Here is a 23176-nt window from a genome sequence, read left to right as displayed (position 1 = left end):
TTTATGATGTTATAATTAAATATATTTAGATCCTCAAAAATTTTAGGGGATATAAAAAGAGCTACATAGTAATAAATCATAACAAGGTAATAAAGCAGAAATCATAACAACGCAAATAATGTTATGGGCTGTCGTGATGGTCTAAGGTCAGCATCCATATGAGGCAGGCGTTGTTATCCTCATTTTGTAGTTGAAGAAATTCAGTCTCAAAGAGGTTAATTTCTCAAAACCCCGCAAGCAGTATGTGGTAGCATTCAACATCTGTTCTGACTACAAAGCCTAAACCTCAGACCCATTGTGCTATGCTTTCTCCTCTGAATTAAAAAACCTAGATTTTTTTTTTTTATACCCTATCTTACTAAGAAGGAATAAGTTTAAATATTCACAGTTTCCCTCTCTTCACTCTGTTTCCAAAGGAAAATACGTATCCTGTGAGTTAAGTATTATTCAAATATCAATTCCTCCTGTTAAACATCCCCTCCGGGTGACTAATGAATATTCCCTTGGGCGTTATCCATCAGATCCTCCTTGCCAGCCAGTCCGCTGCTTCAGTTCTGACACCCAGTCGGCACTGTCGTCTTCCTCAAAGTCCCTGTGAAAAAACAATTTGGATATTAAGCTTCCATTTAAGAAGCACAGTAAATGTTTGTTGATGGGATCAAAGCAGAATACCACCATAACAATACTGACATGTTTGAAAAATGAACTCCATAATGAAACTGAACAGAGGAAAAAAAAAATGGTTAGTCTTCCAAAGGTTCACTTCTATCATTGTTTCTCTAAATGTTTCAATATAAAATCTTGTCTACTAAAAAATAAGTCCAAGCTGATTATAAACACACAGCTCAGTCAAGAATTCTATGAAAATACCGTAGCACATTACCTGTGCCAGATAGACGATCAAGATATAAACATTCATTTATGATGTAAAGTAACATAACCAGCTCCTACTAAACCAGGAATTATTAAGGTACAACTTAAATGAACACGCGCACACACTGCCAACTGTCTGGGTACTTCACGTACGTATCCTCCTCATCCAGCCCAGGTTCAAGTCTCTCTGGATCCAAAATGACAGAATCCCAACCTCCATCAACATCGTCCGATGCTTCTGTTTCCTCAGACAAGGGGCCTTTCAAGAATCCTTCTGCGCCTTCAGAGGAATATTAACAGAAATTATGCCAAGTTAAGCTGTCTTTATTTATTTCATGCATATTTTTGCATTAAATTCCTCCAAAGGTTTGTTGGCTAATTGAGAGCACTGCCATGCTCTGAGGTTTTCTGTGCATGTGTGTTCAGTCGCGACCCACTCTGTGACCCCATGGACTGTAGCCTGCCAGGCTCCTCAGTCCATAGGATTTTCCAGGCAAGAATACTGAAGTGGGTTGCCATTTCCTCCTCCAGGGGATTTTCCCAACCCAGGGATCAAACCCAAGTCTCCTGCATTGATGGGTGGGTTCTTTACCACTCAGTCACCATGGAAGCCAGCTTATAAACCCATATTAAAGCATTAAAAGTTGTCTTTGGACAGCTGGATAACAGTTGACTGTTTTTCCTTTGGCTCTTCCCTCTCCCTCAAGTTTTCCTAATGGAGGGGAATAAAATTAGGGAATTAAGGGCATATGCACACTATAAAAAAGTTTTTCCAGATGGTATTATAATTACTTTCAGGTTTTTGCTTACAAAACAATAACCTAAATGTGGGTTCAGTCTCTATAAAAATCCTTTTGCAATAGAATGTAATGCCTTTTTTATATAGTAACTTTCCTGAAATGACAAAAACTTTATCATTGGACCAGAGACAAAATCTGGGACCTATCCTGCTAAAATGAAAGTCAATCATTGTGAATTCCCTAAACATTCAGTGCTTAGGACTTTCTGGGGTCCAATCCCTAGTCAGGGAACTAAGAGCCCGCATGCCAACAAAATAAAATAAAAGTGTAATCATTAGCCTTGCTTAACACCTGCCTCCCAGGCACCCACCTCTCCTTGGGGCCCATAACTGTCTTCACACAGCTCTATCAGAACATGTGACACACAGCTCCACAATGCTCTGCTTGTTTGCTGGTCCCCCAAATCACAAACTCTCTCAGGGAAGGAATTATATTCTTTTTTAAAAAAAAATCTTAAATCTTAACTTAGTATATGTTGCTGCTGCTGCTGCTGCTAAGTCACTTCAGTCGTGTCCGACTCTGTGGGACCCCATAGACGGCAGCCCACCAGGCTCCCCTGTCCCTGGGATTCTCCAGGCAAGAACACTGGAGTGGGTTGCCATTTCCTTCTCCAATGCATTAAAGTGAAAAGTGAAAGTGCAGTTGCTCAGTCGTGTCCGACTCTGAGCGACCCCATGGACTGCAGCCTTCCAGGCTCCTCCATCCATGGGATTCTCCAGGCAAGAGTACTGGAGTGGGGTGCCATTGCCTTCTCCGTAGTATATGTTAGGCACTCAATAAACACTGACCACGTAAATAAAGTGAATCTGTTATAATACATAGAGTTGAGACTTGCCACACCATGACATGCTCTACTTGGCACAATTTATCTTAGATCTTAAACCAAGCAAGATGGCTTTAGTAACTGCACTGTGAAAATTACACACACATGCACCCCCCACGTACACACCCTTAATATAGTCCTTTGGCCTAGATTCCTAAGGGTAGTATCATAAAACGTTACGCTGTATAACTGTAGTGAAAATGTCTGTTGAAACAATAAAAAAAAAAAATTAAATCCTAATTGTTCGCCTTTTTCTGTGTTCTATTCAATATAACAATTCAATATAACAAGTACAGAGCCAAAGAAATCTTGAAGTTCCTCAGTTTACCAGGATGGAGTCTGAACTGCAGAGCTGAGAAAGCAGGGTGTATCTGCATGATAAAAATGGACCACCCTCAAAGTGGCTACGTGATTATTAAAATAAGCAAACAGGGACTTCCCTGCGGTCCAGTGGCTAAGAATCCATGTTTCCAATGCAGGGGGCCTGGGTTCGATCCCTGATGGGAGAACTAGATCCCACGTGCCACAACTAAGACTTGGCACAGCCAAATAAAATAAATAGAAATATTAAAACAATAAAACAAGCAAACAAATGAGCAAACAGAAGGAATGAAGCACTATAGGAAATTTTAATTATGGCTTCAGACTGACTAGCAAAGAGTCAAGGAAATCGAAAAAGACAATGCTCCGAAATATTTTATAACTTTAAGATCGCAGGGTTTCTGGGAGTGGGGAACAGGGAATCATCTAATGGGTACAGAGTGTCCGTTTTGGAAAAGTTCTGGAGAGGGACCGTGGTGACGGCCACACAGTGTGAATGTACTCCATGCTCCCGAACTGTACACTTAAAAACGGCTAAGATGGAAACTTCTATGTTACATATATAATTTTTTTTTTAAATCAAAGGGTTTACACAATTATGTAACAGACATGAATCACCTGGTCTATATATTGTGTATGTTTGAAAGGCCAAGCTGAGGTCAGCATTCTTAAGGATGTTCAACAGGGTTTCAGGGGTCTCCTTGAGCCACTGCTTACGGGTATTGTTTTCACTGTACTTTATTACAGAACCACCTAGTTGGGAAAAGACAAAAAAATTCGTGTCGAGTAAAAAAGATTTCCAGCATATAATATCTTCTAGAATATATTAAAGGCCCATATTTCAAGCGAAACTCTCCACATAAATCTATTTCACTTGCCTGTATAAGTGAAATACATGCGCTCTCATGTGTGACACCAAATACCCTTCAAAGAGTGACATTAAAAAAACACAACTCTCGCTCAATAAACAGCGATTAGACAATGTTCTATGATAACATAATAGGATTCAATCTGACTACTCACCTCTGTCGTCTTCTGCCGTTGAACTGGAGGTGAGTATGGATGCGTTTTCCAAAGCTCTAAGAGCTGTACCGGGTACGTTTTTCTCCCACTGCCGCCTGAGAGGACCTGGTGAACTGGCTTTTAAAGTGTAAAGAAGAATTGCTGAGTGTATTCTTCTACTTATTCATCTACATCCACACACAATTTCTCCAACAACACTACAGAAGTACTTCTTTTCTCTTTCAAATTTGGATCTAACACTCTTCCAAGGCTAAGTTCAGTTCAGTCGCTCAGTCGTGTCTGACTCTTCAGTAGTTAAGGGAATGAAAAAATCCAAATGGAAAGGTAAAGCTAATCATTAAAGTGAATTTTAAAAAATATTATGTGTCTACTCACATATTACACAATATATAAGAATAAAGGCCTAAGAGGGCTTACAGGTACACACTGTATGCTGTGCTTTTTAAAACACTTTCTGGCTGTACCCCACAGCATGTGGGACCATCATTCCCTGACCAGGGATAGAACCTGCGTCACCTGCCTTAGAAGTCTCAACCACTGGACCACCGGGTAAGTCCCTGTATGCTGTGCTTTTTATGATAAAGAGCACGGCAAACATTATTAATACTTTTTTCTGAAGGCTTTTATTAATAAATACAATTTTATCTTTTAATAGGTAAAAAAAAGAAAAAGTGAGTAAAATATCTTTGTAACATTAAATAAATTACTGGATAAGCAAATATAAATATGTCTACTTGCTTATGATATCTTTGACCTAGTAAGGCAGAAATTGGTATTCCTTCTACATCCCCAGTTTCCCACCTATACAATGATTAGAATTTGAATAACTTACCTTTCTCCTCTCTGTTTACTCTCCTCAGTGCACTTTCAACCAAATTTTTATTAATGCTTTCTAAGTCAGTGTGGCTACACTTTCCACCTGGTTCCTCCCTTTGCTTTAAAAGAAATTTAAAAAAAAGATTAAGATATTCTTGAATTGCTACCAAAAAAAGGTAAACAAGTAGAGATAAACAGCTACTTAAACTTTAAATAAAGACAAATGAATTAAACATTAACAACCACAGAACCTCATACACATATGTACATTAAGAGCTATAACATCATATATTATCTGTGTGTATATTAAAAACCATATATGTGCACATAGGCATACATATATGTATATTGTCATATACCTTAATAGCCATTAATATCAGTCATTGCAAATATGAAGAAGATATATAAAAATGACAAATATTTGAGAGGTCTTTATAGAGAAAACAAGCAATGAAAAATTTCAGTATGATTTGCTATATTGGGCTTCTCAGGATGGAAATACCAAAATGAAATATTTTATAAAGTTACTTTGGGGATTTGGCTCAGCAGTAAAGAATCTGCTTGCAATACAGGAGATGCGGGTTCAATCCCTGGATCAGGAAGATACCCTAATCCAAGGAGGGCATGGCAACCAACCCACTCCAGTATTCTTGCCTGGAGAATCCCATGGACAGAGGAGTTTGGCAGGCTACAGTCCATAGGATTGCAAAGAGTTGGCCATGACAGAGCAACTGAGCATGTATGTACACATAAAATTACTTTACAGATGGTCCTTGACTTATGATGGTCTAATTTATGATTTTTTTCACTTTATGATGGTGTGAAAATGATAAACACTCAGCAGAAGCTGTATGTCAAATCATGAATGTTGATCTTTTCCCAGGTTAGCAATATGCCATATGATACCCTCTTGTGATGCTGGGCGCTGGCAGAGAGCTGAAGTTCCTGCTCAGCCATGTGATCACAGAGTAAACAGTAAACAATACACTTACGGCCGTTCCGCACCCAGACAGCCTCTGGTTTTCACTTTCAGTTCATTATTCAATTCAGTTCATACTGAATTCAAAATTCAACATGACTATCTCATGTTGACACGACATAGTCAGCACTTTATTATAAAATAGGCTTTGTGTTAGATGATTTTGCCCAACTAGAGGCTAATGGAAGTGTTCTGAGCACATGTAAGGTATATTAAACTAAGTTAGGAAGTTTGGTAGGTTAGGTGCATTAAATGCATTTTCAACTGGGGGATGGGATTTCTACATCTTGATTGTGGTGCTGGTTATATGACCACATACAATCTCCAAAATTCATCAAATTGCATGCTAAAAATGAGTAACTTTTATTGCATATAAATTAAGCCTCAATAAAGCTGGAAATAAACAGATATTACGCAAATAAAAAAAGCACAGGGGCAGAATAGAGTCCATTTGTAGCAACATAATGGGGTATGGTGTTATTTATTTACAACCTAAAGGTTCATTCAAAAATTTACAAGTTTAATTACTATTATATTCCATAAACAGAATTGCTTGTTGTTACTACATCTTTTCCTTTGGGGGTTAAAAAAGGTGGGTCAAAATGATGAAGAAAGAAAAAATTATCAATAGGACATGAGTTACTAGGGTAGGTGTGGCAACTAGAAGTGGATTGGCTGTTACTATTTATGACTTAACTGCAGCTAACATGTAAAAGGGCACAGATGCTTAAGGCCAAACAAGATGAACAGGACCGTGAAAACCAGGCTAAAAAATGTCCACTCAATTCATGGGATAATAGTGAGTGAAGTGAAAGTCACTCAGTCATGTTGGACTCTTTGTGACCCAATGGACTATACAGTCCATGGAATTCTCCAGGCCAGAATACTGGAGTGGGAAGCTGTTCCCTTCTCCAGGGATCTTCCCAACCCAGGGATTAAACACAGGTCTCATGCATTGCAGGTGGATTCTTTACCAGCTGAGTCACAAAGGAAACCCAAGAACACTGGAATAGGTAGCCTATCCCTTCTCCAGCGGATCTTCCCAACTCAGGAATCGAACCAGGGTCTCCTGCATTGCAGGAAGATTCTTTACTAACTGAGCTATCAGGGAGAATGGGGAGGCACTACAAGTTTTTGAACAGAAAAATGTCAAGACCACATTGTTGTTGTTCAGTTACCAAGTCATGTACGACTCTACGTGACCACATGGACTGCAGCTGGCCAGGCTTCCCTGTCCCTCACCATCTCCGAGTTTGCCCAAGTTTATGTCCATTGCATGGGTGATGCCATCCAACCATCTCATCCTGTTGCCTTGTTCTCTTTCTGCCTTCAATCCTTCCCAGATCACATTAGCGATCTACATATTATTTAGTCATAAAAAGGAAGGAAATTCTGATACAGGCTGTAACACGCATGAACCTTAAAAATATTAAGCTAAGCAAAAGAGGCCAGACACAAAAGGACAAATATTGTGTGATTCCACTTATCTGAAATATCTAGAATAAGCAAATAATGTTTCTTTCACAGAGACAGAAAGCAGAAAAGAGGTTATCATGGCCTGGGGTGGGAGTCGGGGTAGGGAAGAATGGATAGTTATTGTTCAATGGGTTGCTGTTTGGGATAATGAAAAAGTATTGTGAATGTAATTAATGTCATTAAATTCTATGCTTAAAATGGCTGAAATGATAAATTGTATGTTATATATATATTACCACAAGGAAACCAACCAACCAAGGCTAAAACAAGACTTTCATGACTGTAAGTAGGGCTAAGTTGGTTCACATTGAGAGGGTAACAGGCAGGAAGGCCAGGGGTCTCCAAACAGAGGAAATAGCCTGCAAGTGTCAGACATTTTTATCTCCCTTAAGGGGCAGGAGGAAACAAACTATCCCATATTTTTTTCTTCTCTATACAAATTTAAAAGGAGGTTTCTCTTAAAATACTGTGTTGCCATAATGGCACCTGGTTTCACCTGAAGTTAACTATTCTCAAACCTTGAGATAACCAATGCATTTTTCTTATGGAAAGTTTGTCTTAAGCTATGTTAATGTACTATGCATTTACCCCAAACTCTGTCTTCAAGTCAGTTCCACCTCACGGCTCAAAACCTACTTGACAAACCAGTATGTTATACTCAGATATCGTTCCCCTAATCTATGTAAATGAAACTATTTGTATGGTAATCTGTTCTTCTACAAGATTCAAGTTAATCATTTTATGGCCCAGGATGAACCATTTGGTACCAAGATTATCCCAAAATGCATCTTATGGGTGAGGGGCCTGGTGCCATTCTGAGTTTTAAGACATTCCTTTCTTTCATTAACAGACTGTTAGTGACTATATAACATCCAGCTGAAGACTAGCAGGGGGATACTCTTTCCGACCCCTTCTGATGCCTATGTCAGAAGCTTTCTCTATCTCCTTTATACTTTAATAAAACTTTATTACACAAAAGCTCTGAGTGATCAAGCCTCATCTCTGGCCCCAGGTTGAATTCTTCTCCTCTGGAGACCAAGAATCCCGGTGTCTTTTCGTTCAGCAACAACTTTTCAACATCTAGATTGAAACCACTTATCATCGATGATTAGAAACGAAAAAACAAAATAAAATAAATGCTGGTCCAAAGTGGCTTGGTTGGCAGCACAGAAAACAGCTGTCAATTATTTCACAGGCCCAAAGACAAAAAACCTCTGAACCCAGGGACCAGGCAACAGACTTCCAAATATCTCACAGCACCCAATGATGCCAGGTATCCCAGTAGACAGTTTCAGAAATTTAACTTTTTTTTAAAGATTTTTTTTTTAATTTTATTTTATTTTTAAACTTTACATAACTGTATTAGTTTTGCCAAATATCAAAATGAATCCACCACAGGTATACATGTGTTCCCCATCCTGAACCCTCCTCCCTCCTCCCTCCCCATTCCATCCCTCTGGGTCGTCCCAGTGCACCAGCCCCAAGCATCCAGTATCGTGCATCGAACCTGGACTGGCAACTATAAAGATTTTTTTTTTTTGATGTGGACCGTTTTTAGTCTTTATTGAGTTTATTACAATTTTGCTTTTGTTTTATGTTTTAGTTTTTTGGCCACAGGCATGTGGGATCTTTGCTCCCAGGCCAGGGATTGAACCCACATCCCCTGCATTAGAAGGCCCTGGACTGCCAGGAAAGTCCCAGGAAATTTACCTTTAAAGCACTTACCACTGTGCTTGCTTCATTTTCCAAAGTTATTCTGGTTCTGCTGGGATCTGTTCAAAGAGAAAACAGAAGGTAAAAAGAAAACACAAAAAAGGCTTCTAATGTGATTTGCATAAAGCTTGAGAGACAAAAGGAAGTTTTTAAAGTCAAAGAACCGAAGCATTAGTCTGAATAGTGATATCAAGCTTTAATCACCTAATAACACACCTCAGCTGTTAAAGAGATTATTTCTGTCGTTTTATTCTGACTGTGAACATCTGAAAGTTAAGACATCTCTAATTCATTTATGCCGACCCATTTAGGCATCAGGAGGTAAGACATTCTACATACTCGAAAGGTCCTTATCATCCTTAGCACAAGAGCTACCTGTCTGTGATTTTCCTGACAGCTATTATAGCAGGGGGAATAGCTAACCCTCCCAAAGCCAGCTGCTTATTCCCTGACGAGGAGCCAGCAGCAGTCAAGGAAAACCCCGGCAACCCACCCCTTGGGTGAGGGTGGCTCTTGCCTGATTTTCTGCTGCCAGAGCCTGGGGTCCGTGTTTCCCCATTTATTCAGCGTTTTAAGCAATTGCTACTGAGCATCTATGATGATGGTACTGAGGCTACAACAGGGAGCACATTTGACATGCTCCCTGCCCTCACCCAGCCTTCATTGTTCTGATGTCTGTCTACATTCTCAATGGAGATGCCACCCGACACATGCTCTGGACATGGTGGCCCTCCCCACTGGCTTACTCTTTTTTTTTAGAAATTGTACGACTACACTTTACTATCTTGAAACTTTTCTTAGACTGTTTTTGGTGTTTCTGTTGCCCAGTATTTTAAAACTAATTTCCCACCCTCCTGGGATGTGAACCGAAGTTATGAAATGGTACATAAAATAAAATAAACACTAAAACAAACTGCTGAAGCAAAGGTAAGTGGCTACCTCTTACATAAAGGAGAAAAGTTCTTACAAAAGGAACATTTAAAATTTAACTTTAAGAAAATAGTATAGTTTAGAAAAGTTTCTGTTGAAACCAACAGGACATGGTAAATCAACTACACTTAAATTAAAAAAAAAAAAAAAACCTTAAAAAATAAATTAAAATGTTTCTTTTGTGGTACAGAACACTAAGATAACAGGCACTAATAATGGAGGTTTTAAAACATCTCCCTACAGTGGGTGACCTTTAACTCATCTTAATTCTTCTCTCTTATTCTGGTCATTGTTAGATTTCTTCAGATGGAAGATCTGAGTCACTGATGTCAAAGGAAAAGGAACAAAAATAACTTTGAAAAAAGAGATGACAACTTCCAAGAGACAATAAATTACATGTGAAATTTGCTCAGGATTGACTATTAGCTCAGTTCAGTTCAGTTGCTCAGTCGTGTCCGACTCTTTGTGACCCCATGAATCGCAGCATGCCAGGCCTCCCTGTCCATCACCAACTCCCAGAGTTCACCGAGACTCACATCCATCGAGTCAGTGATGCCATCCAGCCATCTCATCCTCTGTCGTCCTCTTCTCCTCCTGCCCCCAACCCCTCCCAGCATCAGAGTCTTTTCCAATGAGTCAACTCTTTGCATGAGGTGGCCAAAGTACTGGAGTTTCAGCTTTAGCATCATTCCTTCTAAAGAAATCCCAGGGCTGATCTCCTTCAGAATGGACTGGTTGGATCTCCTTGCAGTCCAAGGGACTCTCAAGAGTCTTCTCCAACACCACAGTTCAAAAGCATCAATTCTTCAGCACTCAGCTTTCTTCACAGTCCAACTCTCACATCCATACATGACTACTGGAAGAACCATAGCCTTAACTAGACGGACCTTTGTTGGCAAAGTAATGTCTCTGCTTTTGAATATGCTATCTAGGTTGGTCATAACTTTCCTTCCAAAGTGTAAGTGTCTTTTAATTTCATGGCTGCAGTCACCATCTGCAGTGATTTTGGAGCCCAAAAAGATAAAGTCTGACACTGTTCCCACTGTTTCCCCATCTATTTCCCATGAAGTGATGGGACCAGATGCCATGATCTTTGTTTTCTGAATGTTGAGCTTTAAGCCAACTTTTTCACTCTCCTCTTTCACTTTCATCAAGAGGCTCTTTAGTTCCTCTTCACTTTCTGCCATAAGGGTGGTGTCATCTGCATATCTGAGGTTATTGATATTTCTCCCGGCAATCTTGATTCCAGCTTTTGCTTCTTCCAGTCCAGCGTTTCTCATGATGTACTCTGCATAGAAGTTAAATAAGCAGGGTGACAATATACAGCCTTGATGTACTCCTTTTCCTATTTGGAACCAGTCTGTTGTTCCATGTTCAGTTCTAACTGTTGCTTCCTGACCTGCATATAGGTTTCTCAAGAGGCAGGTCAGGTGGTCTGGTATGCCCATCTCTTTCAGGATTTTGCACAGTTTATTGTGATCCACACAGTCAAAGGCTTTGGCATAGTCAATAAAGCAGAAATAGATGTTTTTCTGGAACTCTCTTGCTTTTTCGATGATCCAACGGATGTTGGCAATTTGATCTCTATTTCCTCTGCCTTTTCTAAAACCAGCTTGAACATCTGGAAGTTCACGTTTCACGTATTGCTGAAGCCTGGCTTGGAGAATTTTGAGGATTACTTTACTAGTGTGTGAGATGAGTGCAATTGTGTGGTAGTTGGAGCATTCTTTGGCATTGCCTTTCTTTGGGATTGGAATGAAAACTGACCTTTTCCAGTCCTGTGGCCACTGCTGAGTTTTCCAAATTTGCTGGCATATTGAGTGCAGCACTTTCACAGCATCATCTTTCAGGATTTGAAATAGCTCAACTTTAGGGATAACATTTCCTGTTATATTTTCATATATAGATTCCTAGGTGAGCCCACAGAAACCTATCTGACCCAAAACAAACTAAATACAGGTCTAATAATGAAGCAAAGAACAACCTTTACATCACTACAATCTTCAAACTAGGCTTCTTTTTTGATCCCTGGCAAACTAAATGTGTAAGATTCAGTATAGATTTATGTCTGAAGGAACAAGTAGAATATTTTGATTTGAGGAGTATCTCTGAAAATCATCTCTAATAACTTGAAAATTATATATTTTTCTTTTTGTTATACTATATTTTAAACGAACACTTAAAATAAGCTTTTCGAAATTCTTACCATTTTTTCTTGGTGTACTATACATAGATTTTTTGGTTTCTTCTAACACCTGTTCACCGTATTCTGTGATGATCTGAAAATTTAAAGCAGAGAATTTAAAGACACAAAAGATGCTTTTCTTTAGATACCACCATAATGTCATTCAATTATCAATGTTCTTCCCCACAGTAATAAAGTTGAAAAGGAAAAATGCCATTTAAAAAATCCAAGTAATTTAGATAGACAGATAAACACACATTTATATACGTCCAGGAAGATCTGGAGGGATAATGCAAATTATATCCATGATTATATTTGAGGAATAGCATTGTGAAAAGAAGAGGGAAAGGAAGCTTCAAGCTTTTAGTTTTTTTTAATACACATCTGCATTACTTGAATTGTTATGAGCATGTGTAACATGTAATTGTGTTTAAAAGAAAACAAACACTTGAAAACTGTTCACAGTCAGTTCCACACACACTGTACCTCCGGGGGCAGGCACTTCTGGATAAGCCGAGCTAAAGAGCCTCTAGAGAGAAGCGTTGTAGCTGAAGGACGATGTGAGGGATTCTTTTTAAACATCTGCTTGATCAGAAGCTGCAGCTCATAGGAATAATGGGATGGCAGTGGGTTCATGGACCCCTGACATATTTTAAGGATAAGACTTTTCCAACTATTTGCCTGAAACTAAAAAGCAAAATTGAACTGTAAAAGCAGATACAGGGAAAGAGAATGGAAATAAGAAAATACCAGCTGAACTGAATTCATATGAATTATTTTAATAAAAAAAAAATTTCTTTCTAGAGGTGTTGTTAAGATACTATTCTAATTTATTTTTTTTGTTGTTTGCTCATCATACTTTTCTTAGTACTTTCAAAAATTGTATTTTATTGAAGTATAGTTGATTTACATGGTGTTAACTGCTGCTATATAGCAAAGTAATTCAGTTATACATGTGTATACATTCCTTTGTATACTATTTTCCATTATGGCAAGCCACTTCAGTATTCTTGCCTGGAGAATCCCATGGACAGAGGATCCTGGTGGGCTGCAGTCAATGGGGCTGCAAAGAATCGAACGTGACTGCAACAACTTAGCACCAGCACCATTATGGTTTTATCACAGGATACTGAATATAGTTCCCCATGCTATATAGTAGGACCTTGTTGTTTAATGCAAATGTAATAGTTTGCATCTGCTAGTCCCAAACTCCCTCACCCCTTCCCCTGTACTATTCTAAAATCTTATGGTTGTTCAGGAAAAAGGTAAACATAAATAGTTAAAGATGTTCCCATCTTGAGGAAGTCTTACCATCAGTCCCCACTTGGGTACTTTATTAGTCAAATCAGTGTTTTTGCAGATACACATTTTTAATATATTTTTAAAAATCAAAGCATCAATAATACATATATATGGGCTTTTAAAAATTCAAATAACCCTAGGGCTGACAGTAAGTGCAACGTTTCTTCACTTCCCTTCTCCTCAAAAATTCCCAGGTCTGCTCCCTGACAAAATGCACTTTAGACTTTTCCCATTTTAAACTTCTGCTGCAAAATCCTTTTTACCTTGCACGTCACCAGGGTAGTTATTATGGTTTGACAAGTAATAGAGTGGGATATAAAATGACACACCAGAATAACATTTTAAAAGTTTTCACTGTATAATAAACATACTACAATTAACATCAGGTTTCAGCCTTAGCAACACTTATGTAAGAACATGATGGCATTCTGCCTTGGGGGTGTGCTGCTGCTAAGTTGCTTCAGTGTCTGACTCTGTGCGACCCCATAGACGGCAGCCCAACAGGCTCCCCCATCCCTGGGATTCTCTAGGCAAGAATACTGAAGTGGGTTGCCATTTCCTTCTCCAATGCATGAAAGTGAAAAGTCAAAGTGAAGTCGCTCAGTCATGTCCAACTCTTCGCAACCCCATGGACTGCAGCCCACCAGGCTCCTCTGTTCATGGGATTTTCCAGGCAAAAGTACTGGAGTGGGGTGCCATTGCCTTCTCCAGCCTTGGGGGTGTATCATCCTACTAATACATACAAGTGAAGATATGAAAAAGGACTTAGACCAAACGCTGCCTTTTCCATGCTGCATGACATACTTACTGGATGCTTAAGGGTACAGAGTTCATAGAGAATGCATCCCAAGGACCAGATGTCACTGGAAGCAAAAGAAGCAATGAATGATGAGTGGGTTATGAGTTATCACACAAAAATATATGTATTTTCCAATACCCCAAAATGAAAAATTACTCTACCTTTAATAAGAACAGATATCATAAGGACTTCTTAGTTACTGAAATAAAATATGCGGCAAGTTTGATCAAACACTTAGACCACTTATTCTCAGTGATGTTCACAGAAAAACTCACTGCTCCCTAAACCCTGCCCCACCAAATCCAGTGGTTCAGGTATCACTTCAGTAGGACTTGGGGTAAGAGGAATATCCGCGGACTCAGATTACCATAGTTGGAAGAAGGGCTTTAGAAGTCATGCTGTACAGCCTCCAGACCATCTGGGCTCACCAGGCCTTTGGTCTCACCTCCTGATTGACAGCTCAGTGTTTCCCCTGGCTGTCTCTAGGGGGCGCATTCTTATTCTTCCACGAAAGCTCTTCAGAGCTCAGCAGAGTTCTACACTTTGCCTTACGCGCCCACCCTTCTTCAAACTAAACACCTCCACTTTCCTCATCATTCTCACCACCTAGTTGTCATCCTCCAGACTTTTTCTAGATGATAGTCTTTTCACTTTAACAAGGTTTTTTTTTTTTTAACCAATTATTTCCCCCAACTTTTAATTCTTCAAAGCTTGAAATCTACAGAAAATTTGTAAAGGCCCAAATGCTCCTTCCTAATATCCCCAGTCATTAGCATCTGCCTGCTGGCCCCTCTTCTGTCTACATCTGAACCTCTTGAAAGAAAGGTTTCAGACATCAAACACTTCACCCCTAAACGTGTCAGCACATACAGCCTAAGAGCAAGGGCACTCTTCTGCACGAATACAGCACCATTATCACATCCAAGAAATCAAACCTTAATTCAATACTATTATCTACTATTTTGTTCAAACTCAGGTTTCCCCAATTATACCAGGAAGTTCCTTCATAGCTGTTCTGTCTCCAATTCAGTCTACTTCACCTTCAGTTCAGTTCAGTCGCTCAGTCGTGTCCGACTCTTTGCGACCCCATGAATCACAGCACGCCAGGCCTCCCTGTCCATCACCAGCTCCCGAAGTTCACTCAGACTCACGTCCATCGAGTCGGTGATGCCATCCAGCCATCTCATCCTCTGTCGTCCCCTTCTCCTCCTGCCCCCAGTCCCTCCCAGCATCAGAGTCTTTTCCAGTGAGTCAACCCTTCGGAGCATTGTTGTCATTTTTAGTTGCTAAGTTGTATCCGACTCTTCTGCAACCTCATGGACTGTAGCCGGCCAGGCTCCTCTGTCCATGGGATTCTCCAGGAAAGCTGCCATTTCCTTCTCCAGGGGATCTTCACAACCCGGGGATCAAACCCACATTTCCTGTATTGGCAGGTGGATTCTTTACCACTGAGCCACCTGGGAAAGCCCATAGTATGGATTGCCATACCCTTCTTAGAAAGCAACTTGGCAGGAGGTAACAAAAGCCTTTAGGTGTTTCTACTTCTAGGCAGTCATGCCAAGAATGTGACACTTTTATGTATTAAAAGGCATAGTAATGCAGAGTCTGTAGTAATTTAGGACACTGAAAACTAGAACCATATCAAAAAGCCAACAACAGAGGAATGTGAAATAAATTTTGGAAGAGCCATATATTAAAATATTTTGCAATCATTAACAATAATCATGAAAAGTATAAATACAGGGTAAAATGAATATGATATAATGCAAGGTGAAAAAAATAGGATACTAAATTATATAGAGTATATAAACTAAGTTTAGGGAAAAAAGAGAATGGATGGGAAAAAAACCCAAAATGTTACCAGTAGTTTCTGTAAAACTGGGTGATCGTCATGTCCTTTCTTGTATATCCCTACATTTCCAACCCACCCACTGCCCATCCATTCCCTCAATGAGCACATTTTACTTACATTCAGAAAAAAAATTACATTTTAAATTATAAGGACTTCATACTATCTTCCCATGATCAATGAACCTATCAGTCAAGTGCTTATTATCTAGCCCTTTACATGTCAACTCAATGACATTTGGTTCCCAAATTTTGCTGCACGTAGGAATTATTTGGTGACCCTGGAAAATGATTGATACCTGGTTCCCACTCCCAGACATTCATATTTAACTGGTATGGCTACGAGCTGAGCTTCGGGATTTTTAACGTTAAGAGCAGCAAAGTAAGAGAAGCAGTAATATAATTCATACTATCCCCAGAAGTGATTAACTTTTCTTTCAGCATTTACATGTAGCTCCTCTCAGCTCTGATGAAAACAGCTGGAAAATTTATGGCTTTCACCTAGAAGCCTGGGAACTTCAATTTTACACTTTCTTTTAACAACCAAACTTCATCTGTAGGCTACAATACTATCACCAAACGGTCACCCCTTCACCAACAACATACATCACTTACCTTTTATTGTTATAAGGCATGTTTTCCCAAATTTCTGGGGGCACATAATAAGGTGTTCCCACGTATGTACAAGCAAACGCCATGGGGCTAAAATCATAAAAAGGTACAGAATGATTACAGAGCATTTCTGAATAATGATGTTTTGGCAACAGTTACTACTACACAAGAGAGACATACATACCTCGAGAGAAGACGGGCAGATCCAAAATCACCCAGTTTTACTTTTCCGTCTTGGGTGAGGAAGATATTCTGCATTGAAAAGGAAGAGCTCAGATCACATCTGCCATATTTCAAACATAAGGCAGAGAGCTTCAAGAGAAGCTGTCTTTCAAAGCCTGCTGATGGTGGAGATTATATGTAGACATGCTGACAGCCAAGTCCCCAAATGGAACACAAAACGACGAGATATCCTCTGGACAGCGACACTCCCCTGCTTGGGAATTCAGGATGACTGCTTAGAAATCTAACAGGCGAGCATCACACTGTATCAGCAGACCCTGATCAACCGAGCAGGTAGCCTGTTCAGGGTAACTCCAGATGGCAGGATCCAGTCTCAATCATTTTCCATCTGAGAATACACGGTCTTAGGAAGCAGTCTCTAAGAGAGCTGGAACATATTAACATACACTACTAAAGAGATTTACTGATCCATTTTCAGGTCATACCTTACTGTGCTAGCATGAATATTATATTAAGAAATATTTCTGGACTTCCTTGGCAGTCCAGGGGTTAAGGATCGGTACTTCCAATGCAGGGCGCATGGGCTCAATCCATGGTCAGGGAACTAAGATACCACATGCCTTGGGGTGCAGGCAAAAAAACAAATATTTCTAAAGATTAAAATGCACCCAAAAGAAAATAGAATAACACAGAAAAAGGATTGAAAGAAATAGTTTTCAATTTTTTTTAGGCCCCAAATGTATTCCATTTACCTTGGACTTGATGTCTCTGTGTAACACACGCTTCTTGTGAATGTGATTTACTCCAAGACACATCTGTGTAAACCAATGAAGTATCTGTAAAAAAAAAAAAAAGCATGCAAGAATGCAATAACTGGGGCATGGTAACCTCAAATTCCTAAGAATCATCTTTAGGGCTTAGCTGACTTGGGTTTTACATAATGTAAATACAGAACTTAAAATTACATAGTTCAACTAAGATTCATTGCTGTCTGGAGAAATTGAGAAAAGCTGTGAATCAATCCCAATGTATCATCATCTCATGAATGATCCAAATAACTTTATTTATTTATTTATTTGGCCCTGCCATGCAGCTTGCAGGATCTTAGTTCTCTGACCAGGGATTGAACCAGGGTCCTTGGCAGTGAAAGGGTAGAGTACTAACCATCAGACAGCCAGGGAATTTCCAACAATTTATTTTAATAAAACTCCCACTATATTTTTCTTGTATTTAACCAAATAAAAATATTTCTTAAATACACATATAAAAGTAGTTCACCACTTAACATGAATATGCTATAACTTTTTATAGTGTAATCATTATATCAGATTTCATTCACTTTTTCAGAATATTCAGATATTAACATTAAAATATTTCATTATATTTCCAACAATCTTTGGAAGCCAAGGCTGGCCTCCTACAATGGAACCCATATTCTTAACAACACAACTTCTAAATGAAAAATATTTATACTAATATACTCTTAAAACATGTTATACCCTGTATCAAACTTAGCCCCAGTAAAGTTGTTTATTTAAATATTTTCCTTGGTAAATTCATTCCAATAATATTTAATATGCAACTTTCCACTAAAAAGGCACTAAGCATTTAAAGAGAATATGTCAAACTGTAAAAGAAAAGAGACGAAGAATAGAGACTCTTGAAAAACAGAAATGCAGGTTTCATCCTTCAGATGATGGAGAATTACAAAAGAAATCCATGTGCCTTCTAAAATTTCAATACAAAAAGTAAAAATTTTAAATATCTAGTACAAAATTTGATGGGTAACACAACTGTGAAATTCTAAACATGGAAGTGGTTATTCTTTGATATTTCATAAGCCTATACCTACTTTACCTCTTAAAAACATCCCAGGCAGTCATATCCTGATAACGCACTAAAGAACATCATGGATACACAAAGTCATTCCTAACTAATGTGCTAGGCAACCACAGACAGTGATGTTTTTAACTTACTCAAATTTTATGAGAAAAGTTGCTTGAGGGAAACTTGGGGACTTCCCTGGCGGTTCAGTGGTTAAGACTCTGCTCCCACTGCAGGGCACACGAGTTTGATCCCTGGTCAGGGAACTAAGATCCTGTATGCTGCCTGGTGGGCTTCCCTGGTGGCTAAGCTGGTAAAGAATCCACCTGCAATGTGGGAAACCTGTGTTCAATCCCTGGGTTGGGAAGATTCCCCTGGAGAAGGGAACGGCTGCCCATTCCAGTATTCTGGCCTGGAGAATTCCATGGACTGTGTAGTCCATGGGGTTGAAAAGAGTTGGACACAACTGAGCAACTTTCACTTTCACTTTCATGCTGCCTGGTATGGCCAAAAAAAAAATTAAAACGAACAAAACTTTGAGGGAAACTTATGTAAGTTAGTCTCTTACCGTATCTTCAGGAAACAACTTCCCTTTCTGATGTTTAATCTTCTGCATTAGGTCCCCTCCATCACAATATTCCATTACAATGTACAGATGTCCTTCAGCTGCAACAAATTAAAGACTCTTAGGAAAGTCTCAGCGGCCGTGAATTCTGAATGAAATTCAGAAATACATGTATCGGGGGAAATTCATATTTACCTTCAAATGATTCTTTAAAGGCAACAATATTGGGGTGTTTCATTTTGGCTAACAGAACTGCCTCCTTCCTAGAAATCCGTGTGTCAGACAAAGACTAGAAGAAGGTTTAAAGAAGTGTAAATGCAGTACTTCACTTAAAAACTGACAGTAAAACAGTATTATAGTAGTTTGTATGATATTTTAATGTGACACAATTGAAAGTGTGTCTCTTTCAATCAGACATAATTTTATAGCACTGTTCAGATCGGTTCAGTCGCTCAGTCATGTCCAACTCTTTGCGAGCACTGTACTTTGATCCAACTTAAGTTGATCAAATCCCACGAGGAAACATGTGGGAATTTTTCAACTACGGCTATACATATTTCGCCTGCTTAAGCTGACCTCTTATATCTTTACAAGTATAGAATGTAAACTAGTTTTAACATTAACCTAAGCATAGACGGATTGGGGGCAGGAGGAGAAGGGGACGACAGAGGATGAGATGGCTGGATGGCATCACCAACTCAATGGACATGAGTTTGAGTGAACTCCGGGAGTTGGTGATGGACAGGGAGGCCTGGCGTGCTGCGATTCATGGGGTCACAAAGAGTCGGACACGACTGAGCGACTGAACTGAACTGAAGCATAAGCTGACTTATGCTTTAGGGGCAGTACGCCATCAACCATAGGAGCTTCCTGGGTGGGGAATTCCCTGGAGGAGGGCATGGTAACCCACTCCAGTATTCTTGCCTGGAGAATCCCATGGACAGAGAAGCCTGGTGGGCTACGGTCCATAGGATCACAGAATCAGACACAACTGAAGCGACTGAACACGAGCAGGAAGCACAGAAGATAGATCAAGTCCTTGTAAAGCTAGTGAATAAACCTGTTAAATCTTTTGCACAAAAGAACGATCCCATGTTAAATCTCAAGAACTTGCTTTTCGACACAAACAACATGTACACTTTCAACATGAGCTAACTGCTTTAGCAGTGACCTTGGGAAGCCTTATTTCCTTCATGGCAAACATCCGATTACTGCTCTCCTGCTGAACCAAAAGGGCTCTGCCGAAGGAGCCCTTCCCGATGACTCTCAGGACCCTGTAGCCGTCCATGCTGGGCACTGCACAGCTGGGTCTGCTCCCACAGTCACCGCCGGCTCTCCCACCCTGCATTCAAAGTCAGGAACAATGGGGAATTAAATTTATTTTCAAAAGGCAGAATGAATTCAAAGTAACTCTATCCCCAAGACAGAACAGCCTATTCCCTTTATTCATTCAACAGGTGGACATGGAGTATCCATGCCAGGTTTTATAATCCTGAACAGATCTCTCATGGCCCCAGCATCACTCACATTACAAGTGAGACCACAAACCTCAAAAATGCAGGATAGTGGGTCTTACAGGAAGAGCCATGCTGGCCTCTGGTAGAGGTATCCTGGGGAATTAGGAAGATGATACTCAGGCTGAAGCCTGAATGGAAGGTATCTAGGCAAAGAGGAAGAGTGATGGAGGCAGGAGGGAATAGCCTATTTAAGAGCAAAAGAGATTGTTTCAATTCAAGGAACTGAAAGAGGGCAGTAAGGCAGGTAAGGCAGACTGGGCCTAGTAAGCCAAGCTCAGGTTGGTGGATTTTTATCCTGTAGTGATGAACAGGCTCTCTGAAGGGTTTAAACTGAAAGAGCAGATTTACATCTTAGAAAAATTACTCATGTTGGCTGCAGAGCAATGGACCAGACAGGGGAGAGGGGAGGAGGGCCAGAGCAGGACTCCTACCATAGAAAAGGCAGGAAGATGATGACGGAACGGAATACAGCGGTGACAATGGGGATGAAGGGGGCTTTCCTGGTGGCTCAGTGGTAAAGAATCTGCCTACCAATGCAAGAGACCTTGGTTCGATCCCTGGGTCAGGAAGATCCCCCAAAGAAGGGAATGGCAACCCACTCCAGTATTCTTGCTTGGGAAATCCCATGGACAGAGGAAGCTGGTGGGCTACAGTCCTTGGGGTCGCAGAGTCTGGCACGACTGAGCACATACACACACACGAAATGGGGATGAAGACAACAGGAAAGAAACATGTGAAAGAACTGGCAAGATTTTGGGTAACGGATTTCTGGGAGACAAGTAGGGGGAAGGGGACTAAGGAGACTCTGGTTTCTGGTGTAAACTGGCCAAGTATTGATACCATTCTCTAAGAAAAAGGAAAGGCATGATGGTTGCATGCCTGTTTTTTTGGTTTGATTTTTCTGACCGTGGGAGTCTGGTAGGGTGTGGTGGGGAAAGATGTGGAGGAGATGTGCTTCTTTGGGGATATGCTGAGTTGGAGGTGCCTGGGACAAAGAAGACATGTTAACAGAGTCCTTGAGCCTCAGTCTTCCTTTATATTTCCTGGGTGAAGCAGCTTCTGGATCTCCTAATACATTAGAGAAGATGAATATAAAGTTCCTAACACTTTACCTGGGACATAGCGGGCCCTGAATAAATGGCAGCTACTGTTAGTATCTGGGGGCTCCCCAGATGGCACCTAGTGATCAAGAATCACTGTCAGTACAGGTCACAGGAGACGCGGGTTCCATCCCTGGGTTGGGAAGGGCCCCTGGAGAAGGAAATGGCAACCTGCTCCAGAATTCTGGAAAATCCCACAGGCAGAGGAATCTGGTGGGCTACAGTCCCTGGGGTCACAAAGAGTCAGACACAACTAAGCACACATTATTAGTTGTAAACCTTAGAAAGGTGATGCTTTTTTTTTCATTACCAAAACACACTGGAATGAGCTTATTCAATTGTCACAAAACTTACTTGGAGTGTTTTATTTTCATAAAAATCATACCACAAAGATTTACGAGGTCCAGAGAGCACAGGCTGGTAAAGCAAAACCAGAAACCAAAACCTACAGTTCTCACTAGGAAACTCTAGAAGTATTTTCTCCATATAACGAAATCAAGTGCACGGTCTTCAAAAACAACTCCTTTCTAAGACAGTTAGGTCTCTCAGCATACGACCTGAAGGGAAAAAGTTTTTTGCCGCTTTTCTAAGAGACCCCTGGCATTACACGCTTTGACAAGGAGATCTAGTTTTCCCATATATTTTGTTGTTGTTGACTTTGGGTCTTTATTCCATGAATGGACAATAAATAATAAGCAAGAGCAACCTCTGACTTTTCTTAGTTGAACATTACATTTGGCCCTTGCTGCCCACATTTGCCCCTGTTACTCAGTGATACACCCCTAAACTCATTAAGGGCTTCCCCAGAGGCGCAGCCAGCGGTAAAGAATCCGCCTGCAATGCAGGGGAGCGGGGTTCGATCCCTGGGTCGGGAAGATCCCCTAAAGGAGGAAATGGCAACCCACTCCAGTGTTGTTGCCTGGAGAATCCCATGGACAGAGGAGCCTGGCGGGCTACACAGTCCATGGGGTCGCAGAGTCCCACACGACTTAGCGACTAAACAACAAACTTATTAAAAAACAAACAAACAAACTGTACAGTATATGCTCTGAATGTGACAAAAAGCGTTCCTTCCCAAGACTATACCGATCAAAAGCTAATACAGTGATTTGCAAATGCAAATATAAGATGCAGTATAGAAGGTGTGCGCAGTCCTATCCTCACTGCCCTAGAAGCCGCTCCGCCTCGCAGCCCGGCTCGCGCTGCCCCCGCGACCCCTGGGCCTGGGTCTGCAATCTCCGAAGCGCGGGTCCCGCTTGCCCCCTCCCCGCGTGTGCGCCGCCCGCTCCCAGCCCCACGCCCGCCCGCCGCTCTCGCGCCCGCGGAGGGGGTTTGTTCCGCCGGACCGCTCACCCGCTTCCCCGGCGACCCGGGTCGGCTCCCGGGTCCCGAGCCGGGAGCGCTTCCGGGGGGCGGGCCAGCGGGTAGTCTCTCGGGTTGCCGGCGAAGGAAGCGTCCCGGGTCGGTCGGGCGGGCAGCGCTGTTCT

At 40.7% G+C, this 23176-nt stretch overlaps 1 protein-coding gene across 3 annotated transcripts; it reads right to left on the bottom strand.

Annotated features, from left to right (window-relative positions):
- NEK3 (NIMA related kinase 3) lies at window positions 1-23176 on the bottom strand. Of its 3 annotated transcripts, XM_006065756.3 has the most exons (16): window positions 23043-23176; window positions 20244-20414; window positions 19268-19361; window positions 19076-19173; window positions 17436-17519; window positions 16685-16752; window positions 16504-16590; window positions 14050-14104; window positions 12426-12626; window positions 11961-12033; window positions 8837-8883; window positions 4673-4775; window positions 3841-3957; window positions 3436-3570; window positions 1027-1153; window positions 1-592 (listed from the first exon to the last, which is right to left on the bottom strand). In XM_006065756.3, the coding sequence occupies exons 2-16, from the start codon at window positions 20358-20360 to the stop codon at window positions 511-513; spliced, it is 1488 nt and encodes a 495-aa protein (XP_006065818.2). In that variant the 5' UTR covers window positions 20361-20414; window positions 23043-23176; the 3' UTR covers window positions 1-510. The 3 variants fall into 3 exon arrangements, with proteins under 3 accessions (XP_006065818.2, XP_025118731.2, XP_025118732.2); XM_025262946.2 differs by lacking the exon at window positions 12426-12626; XM_025262947.2 differs by lacking the exons at window positions 20244-20414; window positions 23043-23176 and having other exon boundaries at window positions 19076-19192.

This window comes from Bubalus bubalis, chromosome 13, assembly GCF_019923935.1.
Source record: "Bubalus bubalis isolate 160015118507 breed Murrah chromosome 13, NDDB_SH_1, whole genome shotgun sequence".
NCBI classification, from domain to species: domain Eukaryota; kingdom Metazoa; phylum Chordata; class Mammalia; order Artiodactyla; family Bovidae; genus Bubalus; species Bubalus bubalis.
This window is presented reverse-complemented; position numbering and strand designations above follow the sequence as displayed.

Coding starts and splice junctions, on each gene's coding strand:
- NEK3 (XM_006065756.3), bottom strand. CDS start 20,360: ATGGACGGCTACAGGGTCCTGAGAGTCATCGGGAAGGGCTCCTTCGGC. Junction 19,174..19,267: donor CTTTAAAGAATCATTTGAAG/GTAAATATGAAT, acceptor AATTTGTTGCAG/CTGAAGGACATCTGTACATT. Junction 1,154..3,435: donor ATACACAATATATAGACCAG/GTGATTCATGTC, acceptor ATTCCTCTGAAG/GCGCAGAAGGATTCTTGAAA.